Below are 22,240 nucleotides of genomic sequence, written 5' to 3' on the forward strand. Positions count from 1 at the left end.
CTGCATTGTTTCTCTAGTTTGCACTTGCATTTTTATGAAAATCAAAAGCCTACAGTAGGCCTAGTTTAAATTCAATACCGACAGTAGCATGTCCATTATAGTCTGTGTTACAGCGTCATGATAAAAATACAATGCTTGGCTTTGAAAACGTAATGGTAATATTATGCTGCGATTTCCAAAACACCAACTCGCCTACTTTATTGCTTCTTTCCTGTCTGCGAAGTTTCCGCAGTTGCGCAGTGAGACAGGCTAGCTGCAATACAGATCCTGAAGTTTCTATATAAGTTTGCCACACTCAAAAAGCGGGCAGGTATGGAGAGTGAAAGTACAACTTCTTCAGCTCAGGTCAACGGTAACCTTGCACAAACTGTAGCTGACCTGTCCAAACACATGCTAGAACTAGACGAAGATGACGACTTGGAAGTTTTCAGTAAGGTAGATACAATATATATCGTTTTTTTTTTTTTGTAAACAAGAGTTAATGAGCCGTATTGCCACGACTCCGAAAAAAGTGCACCGATAAAAAAAAAAAAAAAACTTTGTGCACCGATTAAAAAAAATTAAACACGGTGCTTTTTTTTTATTTAAAAGGTGTGCTATATTGGGGGATTAAATATTCGATTTTATGTGGAGATAATAGTAACAACAACAAAAAAACACATACTGTGTCCCGTCGTAGTCCATGGAAGGCTCATTGTAACAGAACTGTAATAAGTTCAAAGTTCCAAAGTTCTTATGCTCTTCTTGCTGTCACGCCCGTACGACATAAACAGGGCACAGGAAGTTCACCACCTCAACATACTCACCAGCACCAGATATATATAAAAAACGCCTGCTACATTGAAAACAGCATTCCAAATTATAGCATGGTAACCTCTGCCCTTGTTTCAAATCTGAGAGATTTAAAAAAAACAAAAAAAACAACGCGTAAGAGGATTCTGTCATTTTCCAACGTAAAAGTTTCGCATTTAAACTTTTGTCTTCAGTTGTTGCCTTGTTTGGATTACGTTATTTACATACTGCATGTCTCAAATTTAAGATGTTGATATACTTTCAACTGAGTAAAATATTATTGTTACAAGCACTACATGTTTTAATATCGGTGTGATGATGCTATTTTGAACAATAACTCATTTTTGGAGGAATATTGATTGCTGTATAGAGATGCATAATACAATAGAAAAATATGTTGTTGGCTCAGTATAACTTAATATGTGAGAAGAAAAGATGCGCAATGCTTCAGAATGATTTTCTGAGGTAGGCCCGTGAAGCAAGTGGCACATTGTTTTCAAAAGCGTTTGGTATAGGTGTGTTTACTATAAAAGGGTTTCATCCAATTTAAATGTGTGTGCAGTTTCGTGTTTTATTTGGCATGTATAGACTTCCTTAGATCACAGGTTCTGCAGTATGTAGTGTACTGTAATTTAAATCTTACTGCTGAAGCTTACTGACTGTTACGGTAATATATGTTGGTATGTCAATACAACACAGCGGAGTGCTCATCAGCTTTCATCATGCTGCTGTTCCTCACGGAGTTATGATGTTATATGAATCACTGTTTAGGCAAATTAAGTTTTGCTGACAACACAGAAAACGCAGTTTGTTCTAACAGGATGGCATTATTAAAGAACAAAATGCTGTACAAAGGGCATCCGTTCTGTTGGAGAAAAGTGCATCGGCAGAAAAAAAAAAAAAACCCTATTGAAAATGATGCTGTTCACACAGAACTTAAACAGTATTCACATCGGTATGGAAAAGGTAATCCATTTTCATCAGGATGAATGACTACAATGTTACCATGATATACAGTATTTTGTAAATGTTCTGTAGTCAACCAAATGCAGAGTATCCAGTCCATGCAGGGCTAACCTGTTTACCAATGTGCTGCTGTAGGGGAAATGGTCTGATGTTTACAAAAGGATATGACAATTGGCAGGTTTTGCTGTCTCGTACTGCACCCAGTGGAGTGTTTTCCTTATCTCTGTGATTTAATGATTGTAGACTATGCCTGTCTGCTGTAATGCACAATCCATGCGCTAGTACAGCAGCTGTAGAATCGCATCCATGAAATGAAATGTATTGAAAATGTCACTTTTAAAAAAATATGTAATTAACATTTGGATAGCCATGACAACTGTCTTTGTCTTTGTGTAAGTTCAGGATGCCTTAATAAACCAGTATAAGCTTGAAGAGCAAGACATTAAAGATGTGTTCATCACAGTAGACTGCCCGGAGAACCACGTCACATCCATAGAGACTTTCGTTACTTACAGGGTTATAACAAAGGTAAGACTAGCTCAAATGTGTTTGTGGGGCTGATAATGTTCCCCTAAAAAGCGTTCTGCCAATGAGCGGTTTGTGGCCGTGTTTAAATGTGTAATATGCATAAATTTGATGATTTTAAAAAATCAATTTATTTTCATCAGCAGTGTGGAGTAGTGGTTAGGGCTCTGGACTCTTGACCGGAGGGTTGTGGGTTCAGTCCCCAGTGGGGGACACTGCTGTTGTACCCTTGAGCAAGGTACTTTACCTAGATTGCTCCAGTAAAAACCCAACTGTATAAATGGGTAATTGTATGTAAAAATAATGTGATATCTGTATAATGTGAAATAATGTATAATGTGATATCTTGTAACAATTGTAAGTCGCCCTGGATAAGGGCGTCTGCTAAGAAATAAATAATAATAATAATAATCTCAGTTCCTCAAGTTAAAAAGTTTGTCAAAGTGAATGTCCTACCGATATCTTGAGATTGCTTTGTAAAATACATTTCTATTTGCACTCTCCTCATTCTTTGTAATTAAATATGGATTTCCTATGTAATATGTATAGGAGATCGCACAATCCCTTCGGCAGTACGCTAGGTTTTATCTAAAAATCACTGTCCTTTGTTACAGACAACTCGCAGTGAATTCGACTCCAGTGAATATGAAGTTCGTAGGCGTTATCAAGATTTCCTTTGGTTGAAAGGCAAACTTGAAGAGGCACATCCTACTTTAATTATAAATGTATGCACAGTTTACTGAACTTACTAAAACAAATGTTCTAATATTTAGTTGGTGTATTATTTTAATTGTAAAAAGAATTACTGTTATTTTATATATAGTGGGTCCCCTGGAAAATCTCCACGGTCCGCGGTAAACTCACAGTAACTCAAGGCGCGTCACAGTATACTGTGGTTAAAACCTAGTGTAGTTTGCAGTGTAAAATCAGTACAGTCTTTTTGCAGCAGTGTGCCAGAGAGACATTTTATTACAACAGAGCTAGTGTATCTGTCCAGTCCTATCTATAACATTGTACTGAAGGAACCTCCCCAGGTAAGGAGGCTGCCCAGTTTGAATACAGCTCTGAGTTTAAGAATTGTGTGTGCTATCTAGTGTTCTTATATCTATGGTAGTGTACATTGTATCCAAGAGAAAGACTGCACTTAGTTCCGTGTTGTTTTGTAAATGTGGATGTTTTCTGCATTGCTTTTATAAAACGTATACTACACAGCTGCTTCTTTGTTATATCGTGGTGGCTTTAAATTTAAAAGCCTCTTTTCAAACCAGAGTACTTCTATATCAGTTTTGTTTTAAATTTCAACATTGTGTCTCAGATCACGCACACAGTGGTTGAAATACAATGTTTCAGTTCAAATTGGAAGCAAATGACAAGGGCTGGTACAATGTTTCGGTACACAAAAGAATACATTTATAAAAAATGGTCTACAGATTTGTATTGTGTAATGATCAATGCAGTACTTTTTAATCCCCATCATTTCTATTCAGGGATACAAGTGCCGAAACCATGCCCCACCCCAGCCTGCAGCAGGTAAAATAAAGTGACTTCACCTCCCACACAGTTGCTTTTGAAGATAGGTGTTACGGAACTAATCATGTTCCAGTGTTGGACGTGGGTATAGTGGGACCCCAGAACATGAAACCGGTATACAATCCCCACCCGCTACGTCACAGCGCTGACCTCACGATAAGCATTGCAGCAATGTAACATAGGGTATACTTTTTAATATAATAAATCATTTTGTTTAATTGGACCTTCTTGCAAATCTTTTAGGTGTTGTCTTTTAATCATCCTCAGTTTATCCGCACAGCATTATTACTGACTCGAGAGATTTTTTATTTAATTTGAGAAACAGACAGGGAAAATAATTAGTATCTAAATCATGGTCAAAATAGAAATTTTGTTTTCAAGCCAAAGAAAGGCCAACTTGTGTTGCTTTTATATTATATTTAGGTTTTAAGTAATTCTCACAATCTTTTTTCTTCCATCAATATATATTGTTTGTCATGTAAAATAATTAGTTTAACTTGCTGTTTAAAATGTGATGAAGTGTTCAGTGCGTAAGTGAAAAAAGCAGCTCCACCTGGCGGTTCTTAAGGGAATTCTTCACACATGTAGTTGACATGCTGCGGTATCAGTTAACGTGCCTACCGCAGTACTGGGGAGATGTTTCATGGGACCCACAGTATATAACTGATATGTATTAGACAATACTTCATGAAAATGGCTACTATATTTTTTATGTGTTTGTTAAAAAAAAAAAAAAGAATGCATTTGACAACTTAATCTTGCAGCATAAATACAAATGACAGTGTACTGTGTATTAACTTTACTTGTTTCATTTTCTTTTAGCCATTGCCAGAGAAGTTTGTGATGAAGGGAATGATGGAACGATTTAATGATGATTTCATTGAGACACGCAGAAAAGCACTTCATAAATTTGTGAACAGAATTGCAGATCATCCTATTCTGTCTTTTAATGAGGACTTCAAAGTTTTTCTCACAGCTCAAGCCTGGGTAAATTTATGAATGAAACCTTAATATCTTTTCTGATTTCTGTTGAAGTGTGGTGAATAATAGAGATTATGAGAGAATAAAACAACAATAAAGCCACTTGGATACATGACATGGGTGTTTCATTTTTACTTTCACACGATGCAGCAGTGCTATTATCCTTTAATTAATTATAGTTTGGTTTCTACAACTCAAACTGACAATCGCAATGCAAAAAGTATTATCGCTTGTTCTTTCTCCTGCGCTTTGTGTTGTTCATCTAGGAGCTGGCCTCCCACAAGAAGCAGGGCCCTGGCTTGCTCAGCAGAATGGGGGAGACTGTGCGGGCAGTCGCTGCCTCAGTCCGAGGAGTTCAGAACCGCCCAGAGGAGTTTACTGCTATGAATGACTATGTGGAGACATTCAGCCAGAAAATGGGCATGCTGGATAAAATCGCTCAGAGAATTGTCAAAGAACAAAAGGGTAGGAAAATTGAGTTTTAGATTGTGCCATTATTTGATCTAGAAATATGTAACTCAGAAATTTAAAAATGATACATTTCTTCTGTAGTCTAGAAAGACATTTTTTTTTTTTTTATATGGTGATCCACAACATTCCACCCGAGACGGTGTAGTCGCTCTTAAGTTGTTGATTTTAAGAGACGGTACAATGATCTCATGTCAGATCACTGCACTGTCTGCATTTGAATAGATCATATTTCATAGTTTACCCAAAATGAAGACATTCCAATTATTTAAGCAAACAAACAAGAAAAAACAATTTTAATTATGCTGCATTTACACAATCATACAACTGCTTTGTGGCAGCTTTGGGTGTGTTTTGTTAAAGAATACATTACAAAACTTCTTTTAAACACATTGGAAACTTCTGACATCAATAAACTGCAAAAAGAGGAATGTAATTGCCATGTGTAATTCAATTAGTGGTCTGTTTTGCACATTTGAAAGTTGCTGGTGGAATTCTTAAACATTTGCTTTAGTGAGATTGTTTTTTAAAGCACCAGTGTCCACTGATATTGTAGAGTACCTGGAGGGAATGAAGGAGTGTGGCCCTGTGTACACCCTGTGGTCAGGCTCTGAAGATCAACTAGTGGAGCCTCTTAAAGCTATAGCTGGCTGCATTGACAACTGTTGCAAAGTGACAGAGGAGCAAGTGGCTGGGCTCTCTGAAAACCAAGTTCCCATCCTACACGAGTATGTCCTCTGTGCAGAAACCTTGAAGGTAGGCTTGTTTTGTTGGTAAAGCTATGTATCCATTGTATAGTGTATGAATGGGAATGTACTGCATATTCAACTTAGTCTTAATGCATAGTCATATATAGTAATGTGGAATGAGATCTTGCCACTAAAGTCCAATTTAAATGTTATGCATACCCCTGGTAATTATTTTTACTTAATTGTGAGCGTAATTAGGAAAATTTGATTTTTATCAGCACTTGCAATCACATCGGCTAATGGAAAAGTTTTGCTTATGATGACTAAAATGCAGCATAATTGTATGTATCTTGTATTTATGTCATTATAAATGATTCGGTTTATATTTCGAACTACAAAATGAACAATTAGTTTTACTATTAGCTTATTCTGATTTGCTCAAGTGTTTTTCGCCATGGTAACAAGCTTTCATTTTTTAGGCTGTACTGAGAAGACGAGACAACATTCAAGCGGAATACGAATCTAAAGTTGATGCTCTAGCCAGTAAGAAAGCAGACAAGGAAAATGTAAGTTCTATTTTTGTTTTTCCAAATTCTGATGTCCTGTACAGAATCACTTCCCCACTTCACCAAATCCAGACACATTCATCACATTGGTAATAAACTTTTTGGATCTGGTACAGTTCACTGGTTAATTTAAAAATCCACTTAAAGGTGCAAAAAACAATAAATGTATTTTTAAAAACTTTGAAAGCAAGGTTATGTCAATTTTTCTTTTGCTTTAAGTTCTTACATAGTTTGTAGAGGACAATCAAATCGTATATATTACCAATTGTGTCAACTTGTTTGAAATAAGTTGGAAATCAGTTTTATAACCTTCATGCAATAAAATGTATTTATTATTAGTAGTAGTATTATTATTATTATTAAAATAGATGACCAAATACTTTGATGCAAAACTATACGCGTGTGTGTGTGTGTTTGTGTGTGTGTGTGTGTGTGTGCGTGCATACAGGATGGTTTAAAAAAAGAAATAAAGTTGGGTAGAGCAGTTCAGCAAGCTGAGTTTTGAAAGTATTCTGTAGCAGCATTATTTAAAGTTCTTTCAAAATGTTTAAATGAAATAAAGAATGTTTTTTTTTATTAATGTTCTAGACTTTTAATAAAGAATTTGGCGGTCTAGACCAGTTTGGTGACAATCTGTATTTTATCTTAAAAAAATAAGTGACGGGTTGAAGCTTTGTAAAAAAAAAAAAAAAAAAGACCCTGATGCATTTGTAATGCTCACCTTACCCATCTCTGCTAGCCTTTGCATTTGCTCCCTATGTTGCTGAACTGTCATACCTATTTATCACCTTGTACACTGTACTTTATTGATATAAATCAGTTGAGCTTACAGTGTTACTAAAGATTAACACATCCGCTGTGTCACTAGCTGAAGCACACTGATCTAAGCTTTGTGTTTGGGGGTTTCCTCGGCAAAAACACAGAAGAAGCCAAACAGCAGAAGGAGCAGAGACTTGATTGTGAAATGAAAGAGGTACGGTGACACTCACTCTTGCTGGACAGCTGCAGCATTTGTCTTTCATTTCATATAATTGACATTGGAGATGGTAAAACTTATATACAGTCAGCACTCGCATATCCAACCCTGTAAAATTTTGACTTCAGTGACGGTTAAATGAGTGTGACGCATATTTGATTATTTAATTTTGGCCCGTTCCAACCCTTGTCTGTTTTTTCAGGGAACACAAAAAAGATACAATGTCAAAAATACTTCGCTGAAAGGACTGTGTTTTATAATTAGCAGGCTTCCATTTAGATGTACTATAGTTGATTTTGTTGGTACAGTACTATATTTTCAACTGAAGTATTTTAATTCTGAACGATATGATTCTGAAAATATCACTTGTCAAAAGAGACAACCTGTGGACTGTAATACATTACATACTTTTAAATCTGGTACGTATTGTATAAGTATGTAAAATTCCCCATTAACAACCCAGCAGCAAAAATAAATCAAAATGTTACCCATGCACATAAGTGTGTAAAATGTAAAAGGCAATGCAAATTAGCAAAAGCTTAAAATCAGACACCAGTATCCAAAGTTAGTATTCAAAATTGCAGAATATAGTGCTCGATAAGGCCCTAATGTCACAGTTCACTTGCAAATGAAAATACACAAAAGTAACTAAAGATCACAGATTAAAAAAAAAAAAAAAATGCATCACAGTTTCTAAAACTGTTTAATGATTTTCGTTGTGTGAAATTGGACGAAGCGCTGTGTAACTGCACAATAAAGACAGACTGATTTTGGAATGCAAGAAAAAAATGGAAAAAAATGTGGGCTGTGATGGATAAAGAAGTACATTTTAACACTGAAGAGATGGGCTTTGTATCAGAAAACTGGTGACGGAGTCAGAAATCGTGTGTGACAGATAAGTGCATTCATTTCTTGCATATATATATAATGGGGATTGATTTTATTCTTAATACAAGGGCGGTAAAACGTGACTGAAGTGTATCTGGGTAACGGATATCTGAGTGCTGACTGTAAAAAATATATAAAAGAATGGGGAGCATTTTCTAATTCTGTAAGATTTGCATATTGACTATATATGAGGTTTGTCAAAACCTTAGTCTTACCATCACTCAAACGCTAAGAGCCCTATCTGCAAAAAACTGAGTTAAGCTAAGTTAAGCAATCTGTGCTGACTGTGATCAAATGTGGAAGGCAGTGGCTTTCTGGAGAGGAAATCCATTCACTTGTGGTGTATTCATTTCTGTGGTGAATTTGTCCACAGGGCAGTGTGAGCTTTCCCTTAAGATCTTTTAGTGAGCATAGACATGTACTGTAGCACAAATCTGGCATCAAAGCTTTAAATTTAATTTGAGTGACCTTAACTTGTGCTTAACTCCTATGGAAGTATATTGAGGATAGGGTATTGGCATGCTTAACTGCACTAACCTTTTTTTTTTTTTTTTTTTTTTAAAGACGTATAACTACCCAACATCTTGAACATACGGTTAATCAGCATATCACTATTGCATGCTGTTACCTTGCGTTCAGTGTTTTGAATTCTGGCATTCTTGGGTAGACAGTGTTGTGCTTTAGCTTGGTGTTTTGTCTTTGCTTTGTGTCTCCTTATGTTACGCTATTCGTATACTGTCTTACTAATTTTATTGAAGCCTCAGTTGTGTATTCATATTTAAAGAATCAAATTGGTCTTTTCTGAACCCACATTTAGGGAAGTGTAATTGACTGTAATAGTGTCAGTAAGAGCTGAATAAAGAATGGTGCTTCAGAAGGCATGGGCTGTAAGTTAGGACAGTATTTCTTCTTAATGCTATAACACTGGTAACCATTAGATGGCAGTTCAGTCAAAGCCAAGCCTCACCCTAGCACAGCAATTGAAAAAAAGCTGGTTTCAGTATGGGGTTTTTTTAAGTGTTATACAAGATTTCTCTTTACATCATTTTCCAATGATCTGTTATCAGATTTAAAGTAAAGCTGATTTTAATTACCCAATGAGATATATAAGAATCTATTAGTTGTTTATTATTATTATTGAAATCCATAAGTGTTACAACACCGATTTTACAGTTTAAGAGAAGCTGCACTTATAATATTTCGGTTCTCTGCCTGATATTTACTAGATTACTTTATATTAAGAGTTCATATATGTAATGTTTATTTTAAATGGCAGTTTACATTGTGTGTGAGTGTGAATATTCAATAGTTAAAAGATTAAAACATGCAGTAAAAATTGTATGTCAAGTTTTTTTGGGGGGCTAAAGGCACAAGATATCAATAATAAAACAAAGTAGAAAAATGCCAAGCACTCGCCAAATAGCTTTGATCTGGAATTGTCACTTTCTTTTTATATATATTCAGCTTTTGTGTTTAATTTTCTATTTGAATTATTTTTTGTAAATAAAACATGAAAACAGGATTGCTTGTGTTTGAGTGCTTGTCATTTTTCGACTTATTTTTTATGAATATGGTACCTAAAAATAATACGTTTATTGAAAATGAGCTAAAGTTTTTTTTTTTTTTTGTGTGTGTGCGTGTTTTGTTATTTTGCCAGTCCTGAGCAATCACTGTTACTAATTGGCAGTGTTTCCTCCACTGGGGATTTTGAAAACAACCCAAGCCATCGATTGGAGCGGCAAGATTCATCAGTATCTGGGCAGGGTCTCCTGCTCCATTTCAGAGACTAGTGTTAATGCTGTGACTACTTGTGGTTTAATGCATATCTGTTTTAAACCTTGTCTAATTAAATGGTGGTGGTTGAGATGGTCATTTTAAGTTCACTGGATGGGCTTATTTAGTGCAATATAGAAGCATGGTATTTCTGTGTGATGCATAGTTGTAGGTGTATAAATATCCTAGCTACATTTGGAACTACAAAGGTATTTTATTGTATTGAATAGAGAATTTTTTTTTTTAAACTAACAAAACTAATGATCAGTGTGCTAACCATGGCTCTCCCTCCAGCTCCTGTTCTTTCCTCCAGTGCTCTGTTATTGATGTATAGTGTTTGGTTTGGGTTAGCAAGCTGATTTTAGAAAATGCCCTAATGCTAAAAAATTTTTTGATATATTAACAAACACATGCATTCATAAAGAAGTACAATGTAAGCTTCTTCTCTCTGCCACCCAGCTCAAGGAAGAGATTGGAAGGCTGGAAGATAAAGTGGAGTGTGCTAACAACACTCTGAAAGTGGACTGGGAAAGGTGGAAAAGAAACATGCAGAGTGATGTCAAATCAGCATTTGTGGACATGGCTGACACGAATATGAATTATTACAAAAAGGTGAGACATACATTTAAAAAGTGTATTTGGTTTTTTTTCTGACAAAAGAATAAAAAGCATCAGCAGTACATGACGTTCAGTCTAAGCCAGTATCTACGCTTTGAAGAAAATGGTTTGTTGAGGCTGTGCTGTGCATTGTAGAATGATTATTATAATTAAAATATTCTTAGGCGAGTCACCAAATGGAATAGTTCTAATTTATTTCTTAGCAGACGCCCTTATCCAGGGCGACTTACAATTGTTACAAGATATCCCATTATTTTTACATACAATTACCCATTTATACAGTTTTACTGGAGCAATCTAGGTAAAGTACCTTGCTCAAGGGTACAGCAGCAGTGTCCCCCACCTGGGCTTGAACCAACAACCCTCCGGTCAAGAGTCCAGACCCCTAACCACTACTCCACACTGCTGCCCTTACTACACTGAAATACAGAATACTTGTAAACTATAAGGTTTGAATTTAAGCTAAAAAATGTGGTATTTAAAAGTTCTGGATACCTGTAAAAGTGTATATGTGGAACTTTGTGGAATGTCATTCTTTTTTTTGATAGTTTTGCAGTATATATGACTGCAGTTTATGAGTTGACCACAAGAGGACTCTATACTGTTGTTTGCGTAGAATAATATCCAGACAACGTTTTCAGAATGTGGCACTTTCCTGGAATATCTTCAATGATCCAAGAGGTGTGGTAATTAATTTCTCAAACCTGAAATGGGTGACCTAGGTTAGTGCTCCTCTAGGATTCTCTTAAACATTTTTTAGTATGTGAACAGTGTGTGGCTGTTCAAAATAGTTTTTGTCCTTTCAGCCCTATTTTTGTATATTTATCCATATGTCGGTCACTTCTCCTTATAACATACTGAGCTATGTTTCCTTGGCAGTTATTCAAGTGGTTGAAACTACTTCTGTGTGACATTAGTGCTCCAGAGAAGCCTGCATTGAAGACTATACAAATACAGGTCTACTGTACATTTTGTTTATTCAGCCGGTCGAACAAGGTTTCTCCACAATGAGTATAAAATGTTTTACTATAAATACATAGATGTGTTTGTGTTTTGTGTTTGAAGAAGGTCTGCAGTACTGAGAAGTTCACCATTGCTCAAACTGCTATGTCATGGGAGTCTTTCCTTTTTATATAATTGGTTTTATGCATTAAAAGATTGACTATGTACGCTGATGTGACCCCAATATAAAAGTATGGTGTGCTGTTTGTGAATAATCTTGGACTAGTGTCATGGTTCACAGAATTCTGCAGACCTTCAAGGGAATCTGGAATTTTTTTTCATAACAATGTCCCCTGCTAGGCTTGGAGACAAGGCAGTGGCAGCTCACTGAGCCCAGAGTTTAAATATTTAAATCAAACAACAAATTTATTTATATATACATATAATTTGTAGTGTTCTGTAGTTCTCCTAAATCTTCACAGATACTCTTACAACCTGTATTCTGTATGTGATCCATACTGTACGTGCAGCCTCTATATAAACCAGCAGCTATGGGGCATTGCCATGGAAACTCTCCATAGCAACAGTAATGCTGCCAGAAGGATCTGTTTTAAAAAGTACCCGCTTAATAAAGATATCATTTAATAAACACTGTTCATCTGCTTGCCTTGAGTATTTGATGGTGCTCTACTTGTGTTTGGTGCATTTTTCTTTTTTAATCAGTATAGTATTGTCTTTTCAGACATTTGGACAATGGATTTATACAGTTTTTGGAAGCATAATGTCCTTTTTTAATACAGTGAAATGCTGTGTCAGAAAAATGCTGTCTTTGGATAATGAGGATATCACAATTATCAATGACAGATGGAACACCTACAAAATGTTTAGATGTTTATACTGTAGATCCAGGCAATCCGGTAACAGGGTTCTTAATATGCTATTTCCCTGTTTAATGGACCTTTCGCAATACAGGTATTACAAATATAGGGCCTGTGGTTGGAAGAAGACTAAGAAAAACTCTTGGACCCTGCTGAAGAAGCTCTTTTATACACAGGTGATTGAAAATGACATAGCAGGGTATGTAAGAAAGCAGGCTTGTCACATCCTAGCTTGATACCAGAAATGGAACTGAAAATTCCTAAAAGCATGTTTTACCCTTTCAATGGTAGGTGGCATGATGAGTATTGGCAATTAAATGGCTACAGCTCTGGAAGCAGAGCTACACACAGCTTATAGATTGTTCACAAGGAAAGGTAAAAGCATGTTTGTCATAGGAGATTGTGAAGACACACACAGCTAAACGCTGAGATTTAAAGATATAGGCATTCGTGGGACAGCAGTGTCGTTTTGTTTGTGTTTCTGCTCCTTAGCAGGTCTGTGCAAAAAACAGGGGCTTCCCATCCATGAAGCTGTGATCAATCCAAATCAGGATATTCCAAATTTAAATGAACCTTTCTGTTATTGAAAGCTGAGCCAATGGTTCAGTAGGTCAGCAGGACCAAAAGGCTTTATGATAATTGTTAGTTCATCGAGTTTGAAAAACTGAAACAGCATCTGAAGCCCAGGCACAACACCTCTGGATGATTAGGTACTGTAATTTTAATGAAGGCGAGGCACCTTTTCCAGTGTGATTGTGATCATTTGAAACTCAAAACTTGAAAGGCTTCAAGCAGCTGCACCTCCATATGGCTCTCTGGTAGATGAGATCAGATTTTGTAAAGTGCTTTACAAGTAAAGTTAAGAAATAAATAAACACCTTTCATTTTTTTTTGTATGGCAAGATGATAAAATACCAGAGGTATGATTTTATTAAAGGTTCTTTTATAGTCATTCACACACTGTATCAAACATAAGATCTTCAGTTATAGAGAAAATGAACAAGACTGAAAGGCATTTTGATACAATTTTTCTCTACCTTTTAATTAATTTTTAATGCTTAAACTGTATAGTCCAGTAGGTGGGTTGTGACCTTGAATACTGTATGTATCAATGCTGTTTTTGTCTTTTTATTTAAAAAGTTTGCAAATGTAGACTAATATATAATATAAATAATACTGAGTTGTTTTATGATCCACATTCAAGCAAATTCTCTCCATTTAGTTTTACTGCGTTATTTGGGGGAACTTACTTGTTTTAACAATTCATTGATCGTGTGATTGACCAAAAATGTTGTATTACAGTAACTGCTCAAAACAGAATGGGAAACTTAACTGATGTAAAGCAGGCATCACCAGAAAGGGGAGGTAAAGGCCTGAAGTGGGCACAATTCTTGTGGTAAATGGATGTCTTGATTTTAAACTGTTTTGACAGTTTGGCAGCTGGTGAGCTTTTGAATTTGCTCTGGGTCCATTCAGGATTTGAGAGATTCAGAACAGCCTGAAAACGTGTGGCATCAGTGAAGGGCAGTGGGGCACAGTCTGACCATTAATCAAAACCATGCTAAGTGACAAATAAATAACACCCTGCTCTGGGCAGACCTGAGCTTGTGAATGAAATTGGGTATGAAATTGAAAGGAGCTGAATGATTAATTGTCTGGAAATGGTATTTTAAATCAAGGGTGAATTTTTGCAAGAAGTCTAGTTTTATATTAATCTAAGACTGAAAGGAACAAAATTATTACCAAATATACAGCATTGTGTCTGCACGGTCAGTTGCATAATGCATTATAATAACTGTTATGAAAATGTAGATTTTATGTAACAGTATTTGAAGATACACATTTACAGTGATTAGTAAAAAGGCTTAGCTGGAAAAGCTGACTGCTTGGAGTGCCACCTCCATCACATTACAATAACACAAAAGGTGTGCAGTAGGAGTGAGACATCCCAAGCCTCCGGTGCGTGAGGCGCGAGGCCCAGACCCTGAAAGCTGTGGTGCCTTTGTGCATGTTCTGTAAGCTGCACAGGTGCCTATAACATGGCCTGTAAAGTACAAAAACAACATGGAATAATGTATAGGTCACAATATACTGTATTATCACACAATAATATATGTCTTGAGTGGTGCAGCCGCAAGTATGTTACCAGCCCTAAACCACATTTAACTGCATAAGATGGGCCTTACAGACAGTAAATCCCTCTTTGGGTTATGTTGCTTAAATCTAGACATTGTTGAAAGACTTCCCCATTTTCTTTTATTTACTGACAAGATGAAATTTGAAAGGTGTTTTTCAGGTATCTGGTGAAGTTGTCTTGTTTCTCTCACTTAACGCAAATAGAACTCTGTGAGGTTTATATCTTCAAATCTTTTTTTCCTTGTATTTTCATTTTCATGTTCTTAAAAATGTCTCCTTAAATTCTTCTGTTATTGGTCTGAACCTCATTGTTTTAGAGTTCTCATCGTTGTTTGGTTGAATGTCCATGTTTTTTTGTTTTTTTTTCAGTGTTTTATTTCTTCTCCGTTCTGTGCTTGTTGAAACGAGAGTGGTGGTGGTTTGTTTTTAAATGAAGCTGCTGACCAGGGAGTGTCATGACGGAGGAACTTGTGTATTACAGAAAAATATTTTTGTGCGTACCTACGTATGGACAAGGATATATATTTTTTTCACTATAGCATTCTGTTTCCACGGCTTCATAGAATATATCATAATACATTAGTGTGGAGGTAAATGAGATATGGAACTGTGTGGTTGAGACAATTGCACGTGTTGGAATCCATTTATAAATACTAATGTGTTGTTTTTCTTTCTTTCTTTCTTTATTTTATTAATCACAGTGCCTTGCAATATGGGAGTCCTTCCTAACTTCACAGAAGACTGATGTTCACTTGGAGAAAGACACAGATTCCTAAAACAGCGTGATGGTTTTCAACTGACCAAAGAAGTGTTGCAGGTTACTTGAGGACTATTTAACTGAATTTGACCTCCTTTCCTGTATTTTTAATGCAATATTACAGATTAAGGGTGATGCCAAACATTTTTTTTTTTAAATAAAGTAGGCTCAGGATATTCTGCAATCATTATATTTACATTGGATCAAGATGCTGTTTTCCCATCAGTAAATCTTAATAACTACACATATGTAAAGTGTCAGTGGCGGCTGCATTTGAAGAGTAAATATAGGGGTAGATGTACTAAAGTGTTGCGTCTGTCGCAATCATTGAAAAACCAGTTGGAAGCGTAGCGTGAAATGTACTAAACGCAACGCTGTTAGCATCATTTTAACAAATGCTTTGCAGCCGCAGTTCTTATTTGCTTATTTGCTCTTGTTAGGACTGAAGTCATTGTATTTTGTAGCTTTCTCTTAATTGTACTGTAATTCTTGATATGTATTTTTTGTATACAACTGTAAGTCGCCCTGGATAAGGGTGTCTGCTAAGAAATAAATAATAATAATAATAATAATGAATATGTTCCTGCAGTAATTCGCAAAAACAGGGTGGAGAAGCAAATGTGTTATCAAAAATATTGTAATGAGATGTACTAAAGCTGTGGGCAATTGCGACACCTAAAATTGCATCAATTTGTTAAGGACTTTTGAAAGCATGTTTTAAACAGTCGCAATTGTTGCTGGCATTTCCCGATCCGCTTTTTCTCGTGTGTTGCCAGTTGTGCTCAATGCATTTTTGAGATGAACACACACGTACCTAATTTTCAGTCAAGGTGTATTAAATTTCTATGACATTTCTGGTTTTCCCAGAGTGTTGGGAGCAATAGACTGCACACATGTGCCAGTAACCCCTTCAGCTCATTCTGGGCATCTGTATAGGACCATGATCTATTGCGTGTTAATTGTCTAGGCTACTAAGTAGGCCAAGTTAAAAATAATAATTAAAATAAAATTTTAAAAAAACCTAAAACCATTTAGTTTCAATTTAAAATAATCTTTTGTTTGCATTGTACCCCAATGTGTGCAATGCAGCAGCATGATTTATTTTGTGTTACCATTAGGCTAAAGTACGCTAGATATTCATTTGATTTTACTACTGTACTGTATTGGCCTACTGTACAAATTTATATTTTTACATAATGTAATGTGTAGCCTACCCAAAACACATTAATGTTATTTCAGTGCAATGGTTTATATTTAAAATACATAGAAAGACCAGCTTTAGGTAAGGGTATGGACTAGCCACAAGTAAGACAAGTTTGTAGCTCTTGTATGACGTTCCCATTATAAATTGTAGAATCAATACATGATTGATTTCAGTTCCTAGATGGATTAAAGCCAGCATTTTAGCAAAGCTTTAATTGAAGTGCACTTAATGAATGGATTGCGTTTTCTTATTAAGATTACCCATAGTATTCATATTTAATTAAAGCACAAGTACCCATGCATTTCAGTCTTGTATGCAGAGATGAAAAATATCTGCTGATTGGTGGTTTTCTGCTTTTACTCAGTCCAGTATTATTATTATTAATTTACCTCAACATTATTTGACTGGATACTTGCATCAGGTTTCACAGACCGTATTTACCCGTCCTGACTGTCAAAGAAAAAAAAAAAAAAAAACTGTTTTTGCTTGGCAGGTGCTGTTTTGTTCGCGCTCAAGTATTGGCATCTCAGGGTTTGTGAAACCAGCAGTTAAAGTTCACTTATAAGAACATAAGAACATAAGAAAGTTTACAAACGAGAGGAGGCCATTCAGCCCATCTTGCTCGTTCGGTTGTTAGTAGCTTATTGATCCCAGAATCTCATCAAGCAGCTTCTTGAAGGATCCCAGGGTGTCAGCTTCAACAACATTACTGGGGAGTTGGTTCCAGACCCTCACAATTTTTTATTAATTTATTATTTGGTATACTTTCTAATTTCAGGTGTAATCTGAATCTTAACTTGGGTTCCTGAGCAATAAATCCAACATGACAGTGGATCCCAGATTCCTGCCACTTTTCAGCTTTTTTTTTTTTTTTTTTTTACTTCTCGCTTTCATCTCTGTGTATGTAAAAGAGTTTTTTAAGTTTCCATTCAGGCATGTCCTTCACCTTTTATTCCTGTGGACTGTTTTAGAACAGTGGCTGAAGACAGATCAGTCCAGTGCTTGAATAAGTTAAATGAAAGCCTGAAATTCGCAAACAAAGGCCAGGATTGCCTTAAATTGATATTAGTTTGTAAATAAGATGTTCAGCTGGGAAAAAACAAACAAACAAAAAAACATCTGGAGTGCAACATGATGCCTGCGAAATCTACAAGGATGTTACTGACCTTGCCTTAAACACATTCAATATTAAACTGATAATTGCGGATTACTTGGAGGCCTGAACTAATTGATCTTATCAGAATTTCTAATTCGCATTAGAGGGAGAGATGCCTGTATTAGGACTTGCCTACAGTTTATAATTTGTCTTACAACTGCAAATAGGTAAGGTTATTGCTGTTAATTACTTTTTACTGATTTCATTGCCAGAGATCAAACTGACAACTACACACATTTAATGTGTTTTTTTTTTTTTTTACAAATTAAACTCAATAAAGGGAAATAATTAATGCAAAGTTGTAGTTTTTACATTTGTGTTTGTGGTATTATCCTTTGGTGGAAGGTTATTGTGGTGTATTCTATATTATCCTTGTTAAATTGAGGGTGTTGCACATCTGAACCTGTTATTGGTATTGGGTCCATAAAGGTCTGTTTACAATGTTCAAGATGGCTGTTGATCTTGTGTTATGCACTGATGCAGTCTATGTAGAGGTCAAGGGTCAATGTTGAAACTGTGTTTTTATACTGGACTTGCATCGTGTTTGCTCTTTGCGGACAGAAAGCTACGTCAAATAAAGTCTCTTAATGAGTCCTCTGGGGTAACATGTGCACACATAGCTTGTAGCACAAAGACTCCTTCCAGAAGGACTGTTGGGATTACTTTCAGTTTTCAATCCTTGCATACTGTTCTAGGTTTGCTGTCTGTGAGACCTGCCTTTAGTTGCTAGGCAAACCAATTATGGAATTCCCAGCATATGTTTGTAGGCACTTTATTTCTTTACAATGAAATGCTAAACTATTGCAAAATGGAGGGTGTGTTCTCTAATAAATAGGCTATTATTGTGATACATAATAATAATCCTTCATGTGGCAGATGGGGCCATGTTTTGCTTGACTTCATGAATACTCCATGACATCGTCAAATTTCATATTAATGCAACATTAAACAAAGCTGCAGTTGCAACATGTAAAAGCTTTGAGTAATCGGGGTCAGAATCTGCAGGTTAAAACTTGTATCATGTTATTTGTATCAGCAATTACACATGTATTGCATGTGTAATGTGAATGAGATTGAGATTAAATTGAGTACAATAACTGTCTGGAAACCAAAGCTGATCCCAGAGAACATAGCAGACGTTTATGCTAACCAAAGGGAGAAGAGTGCATTGATATTTCTATATTAGACAATGTAAATGTATCTGCTAAACCAATGAGAGATTAATGCAGTTACATGAAACTGGTCTTCTCTTTATATGCATACATTTATTATTTGTATGCTTAATGATTCTTAGTCGCGTTAGCTACTCTACCTGACAAAGCCTTAAGTAACAGCGAACAAAATATTGCAGGGTGATCAATCGGAAACAGTAAACTGCATCTGATTTCACGTAGGATGTAAACATACAACACTGACAATTGGTAAAAAGGATTCGATAAGTTAAATAGCCCTAAAATGTTGAAGATCCATAAGGATAGACCTCTACCTATTCAGCCCTCTGCTCCCCTAATGTAAAAGTCAAACTATGACTGGCATGTATAACTGTCCAATAAAATCTGTGAAAGTGTAGAATAAAGATGGTTATTGCCTGATGTCTGATCATCTTAACTCTTAAATCTGCTCAGACATCAGAGTATAAAATCATTTTCCTTAACCTAATGGTCAACTGTTTGTGTCACATTGGGGTGCAGTCATCACATAGTTTGCATACCAAAAGACCTGGTCTATGCAGATGTAAACTAGCCTGTTTGTTTCCTAGAGTTAGTTTTGTAGATAAGAGATAAATTGAGCCTTATCATGCCAAAAAGAATCATGATAAATAAATCAAATTGTCTTTATCAACCTTTCCAGCACATTCAAATACATAGCAATCCAAAACATAGCATATTCTTCAAGAAAACCAGAGCATTCTTCATGAACAGAACAATTCACTTCTGCATTAGCTACTATATATTGTGCACTGTACTTCAGAATCAACCCGTCACACACAGAATGACAACAATCGGCTGTTTGTTTTTTTTTTTTTTTTAAAAGGGCTGGTCTAAAACATTATAATTAGTTGATTATGCAATATTTAGTTTCCTTTTTATGTTACAATAAAATACTCAATGCAGTGTTGTTCTGGTGATAATGTCTTACTAGAGGGCAGCTGGCAGTATATGTTGATCTGTGTCTACGGGGGTGTTACTGGATCTGACATTTCTAGTTATTGCTTCTGATTGATTATAGCCTTGGCAAGGCAAACCCAGCTCAGCAGTTCCAATGTGCTTGCTCTGGAACTCCTCTGAATTAGAAAAGAATTGCTGCCATCCTTTAACCCTATAGCTCTAAAAGGAGATATATATATATATATAATTTTAATTATTAAACTGGCTTAGTGATTACATGGATTTGATGTAATCTACCTGTAATTGTTGGTTCAGCTCTTTTTTACTTTATTAACACTGGTTCTTTTTTTCTGCATCCTGGTACCTGTGCAGAAGGTCACAAGGTCTGTTGGTTGGCTAGACCATTTGAGTGTTTGAACTACATCACATAAAGTGATTAGATAGTAGGAAGCAGTAGTAACTTTTCATCTATAGTGTTACATTTTCAACAAAAGACATTATAAGGATTCTAGAACTTAAAGAGAAGTAAAAAAGGGGGTTTATTACATTGGGTTGCATTCCTTTACACTTATGTTTTTAACATGTATGTTTATAAAAATGCTAGTGTTAGAAAGTTCATAGCCTTGTGCAATCAAAACTGTCCTGGGTGATTCTAAGAAACAAACAAATACAACTTTCTGTGTTTTATTTCAGGTTAGATTGATCTCCATGAAATCCAAAACCCTTCATCTGCAGAGAAGCAGAAATGCAGAAGCCTTGATAAGAACAACATAGTGATAGCATCTCATTTATCGACCATGAATCCTTCCTCCAACAGCAAGGGCACCAGAGAGACAGACCAGCAGTCTGTAAGATGTTTTGAATTCCAACCATCTTCCACAAAAACTACCTGCTCCAGCAAGCAGTCAGACATTACACCACAAACTGTAGCCAAATAGAAGGTATTACAGCCAAGTCATATACCTTGGACAGTGCAGCAAAACTCAAAACAGCACCTCTTCTAATTCTTCAAGATCAAAACAACTTATATCTTTGGCACACGGTAGTGTACCAACAACATTTAAACAGCAAAATGTACAACCCTAGTTTCATCACACAAACTGAACATACAGTGACACTTCGTCAAAATGGTTACGCTGATTGTAAGCTTGAACTATTCAGGTCTGGACATCGAAAGGAAACTCCCTCACCAGTATGGATCAAGATGAAAGACAGCCAGAAGAACCCATCTACCAAAAGAACATGCTTCAAGTCTCTGTTAAGCAGCTGTTTAATAACCAATGAAATGAATGTGTCCATTAATAAAACACAATGGTATAGCTTTGATCACCCTGGAAAGAATGCTAATGGTGTTTGGAGTGTCCAGTATAGCTCTGACAAACTAATGTGATCCATCTGCATCTCCATCCGTTTGCGTTTCCTTCCATCAGATGATGTAGCTATCCTTCTGCCTTGTGTTGATGGCTGAAGTGTAATGCTGGCTCCAGGAATCAGCTTATTTTGCCTCCCCAGCGCATCACCACATACAACGGCTGCGATGCTGGCTCCGTGCGGTCTGCAGCGCATCAGCATGACAACCGTCTGGGTTGAGCTAAGTAGGGTACATCTCTGGGGTCTTCAAGTGGGCACCTTTAGTCCTGTTTATAGTTGACAAGCAAGCTTTACAGCTGGGTTCATGAAAAGTATCTCTGTGTTTAATCAATTCCATTAAATCTCATTTAAAGGGAAAAGGAAGCCACTTTTATAAACTGAAAGGGTAAGTTAAATTTAAATGGTTTTGAACACAGTAAGGTTTTTCATGATTGCTTTGAATGACTGCCAAAACATAGCATTACTTGGAAATACAAACTCCAAAAACATGTAGCAATATAATTTTATATATATATATATAGTGCCTTGCAAAAGTATTCAGACCCCTGACCAATTCTCTCATATTACTGAATTATAAATGGTACATTGAAATTTCATTCTGCTTGATATTTTATTTTAAAACACTGAAACTCAAAATCAATTATTTTAAGGTGACATTGGTTTTATGTTGGGAAATATTTTTTGAAAAATATTTTTTTTGAAAAATAAAAAACTGAAAAGTCCTGATCTCAATCCCATTGAGAATCTGACATTTTGTTTTTGAGACTTCTAGCATTTAGATAAATATATTTAATGTCTATCTTACCTGAGTTGTTGCCCTTGTTTTGTTGTAGTTTCAATTCTGGTTTTTATGTTGCTTTCTCCCCCTTCCTTTCTAGTTTAAATGCTACTGAACCTCCTTGAGGATCCTTTCTCT

At 35.9% G+C, this 22,240-nt stretch overlaps 1 protein-coding gene across 5 annotated transcripts; it reads left to right on the forward strand.

The window, feature by feature from the left end:
• The first annotated feature begins 228 nt into the window (after positions 1–228).
• Positions 229–21,801, forward strand: LOC117413729 (sorting nexin-7-like). 5 transcript variants are annotated; one of them, XR_009329659.1, is made up of 11 exons: positions 229–435; positions 2,161–2,286; positions 2,898–3,008; positions 4,636–4,800; positions 5,061–5,259; positions 5,819–6,018; positions 6,431–6,517; positions 7,386–7,490; positions 10,614–10,766; positions 12,687–12,768; positions 15,430–16,057. XR_009329659.1 is itself a non-coding variant. In XM_059031706.1 (11 exons), exons 1-10 carry the CDS (start codon positions 313–315, stop codon positions 15,502–15,504), a joined length of 1,344 nt encoding a protein of 447 aa, XP_058887689.1. In that variant the 5' UTR covers positions 231–312; the 3' UTR covers positions 15,505–15,545; positions 20,647–21,801. The 5 variants fall into 5 exon arrangements, 4 of the variants coding, with proteins under 4 accessions (XP_033878933.3, XP_058887689.1, XP_033878916.3 ...); XM_059031706.1 differs by lacking the exon at positions 12,687–12,768 and adding an exon at positions 20,647–21,801 and having other exon boundaries at positions 231–435; positions 15,430–15,545; XM_034023025.3 differs by lacking the exon at positions 12,687–12,768 and having other exon boundaries at positions 231–435.
• Positions 21,802–22,240: the final 439 nt, after the last annotated feature.

Source organism: Acipenser ruthenus, chromosome 10 (genome assembly GCF_902713425.1).
Source record: "Acipenser ruthenus chromosome 10, fAciRut3.2 maternal haplotype, whole genome shotgun sequence".
In the NCBI taxonomy this organism is placed as follows: Eukaryota; Metazoa; Chordata; class Actinopteri; order Acipenseriformes; family Acipenseridae; genus Acipenser; species Acipenser ruthenus.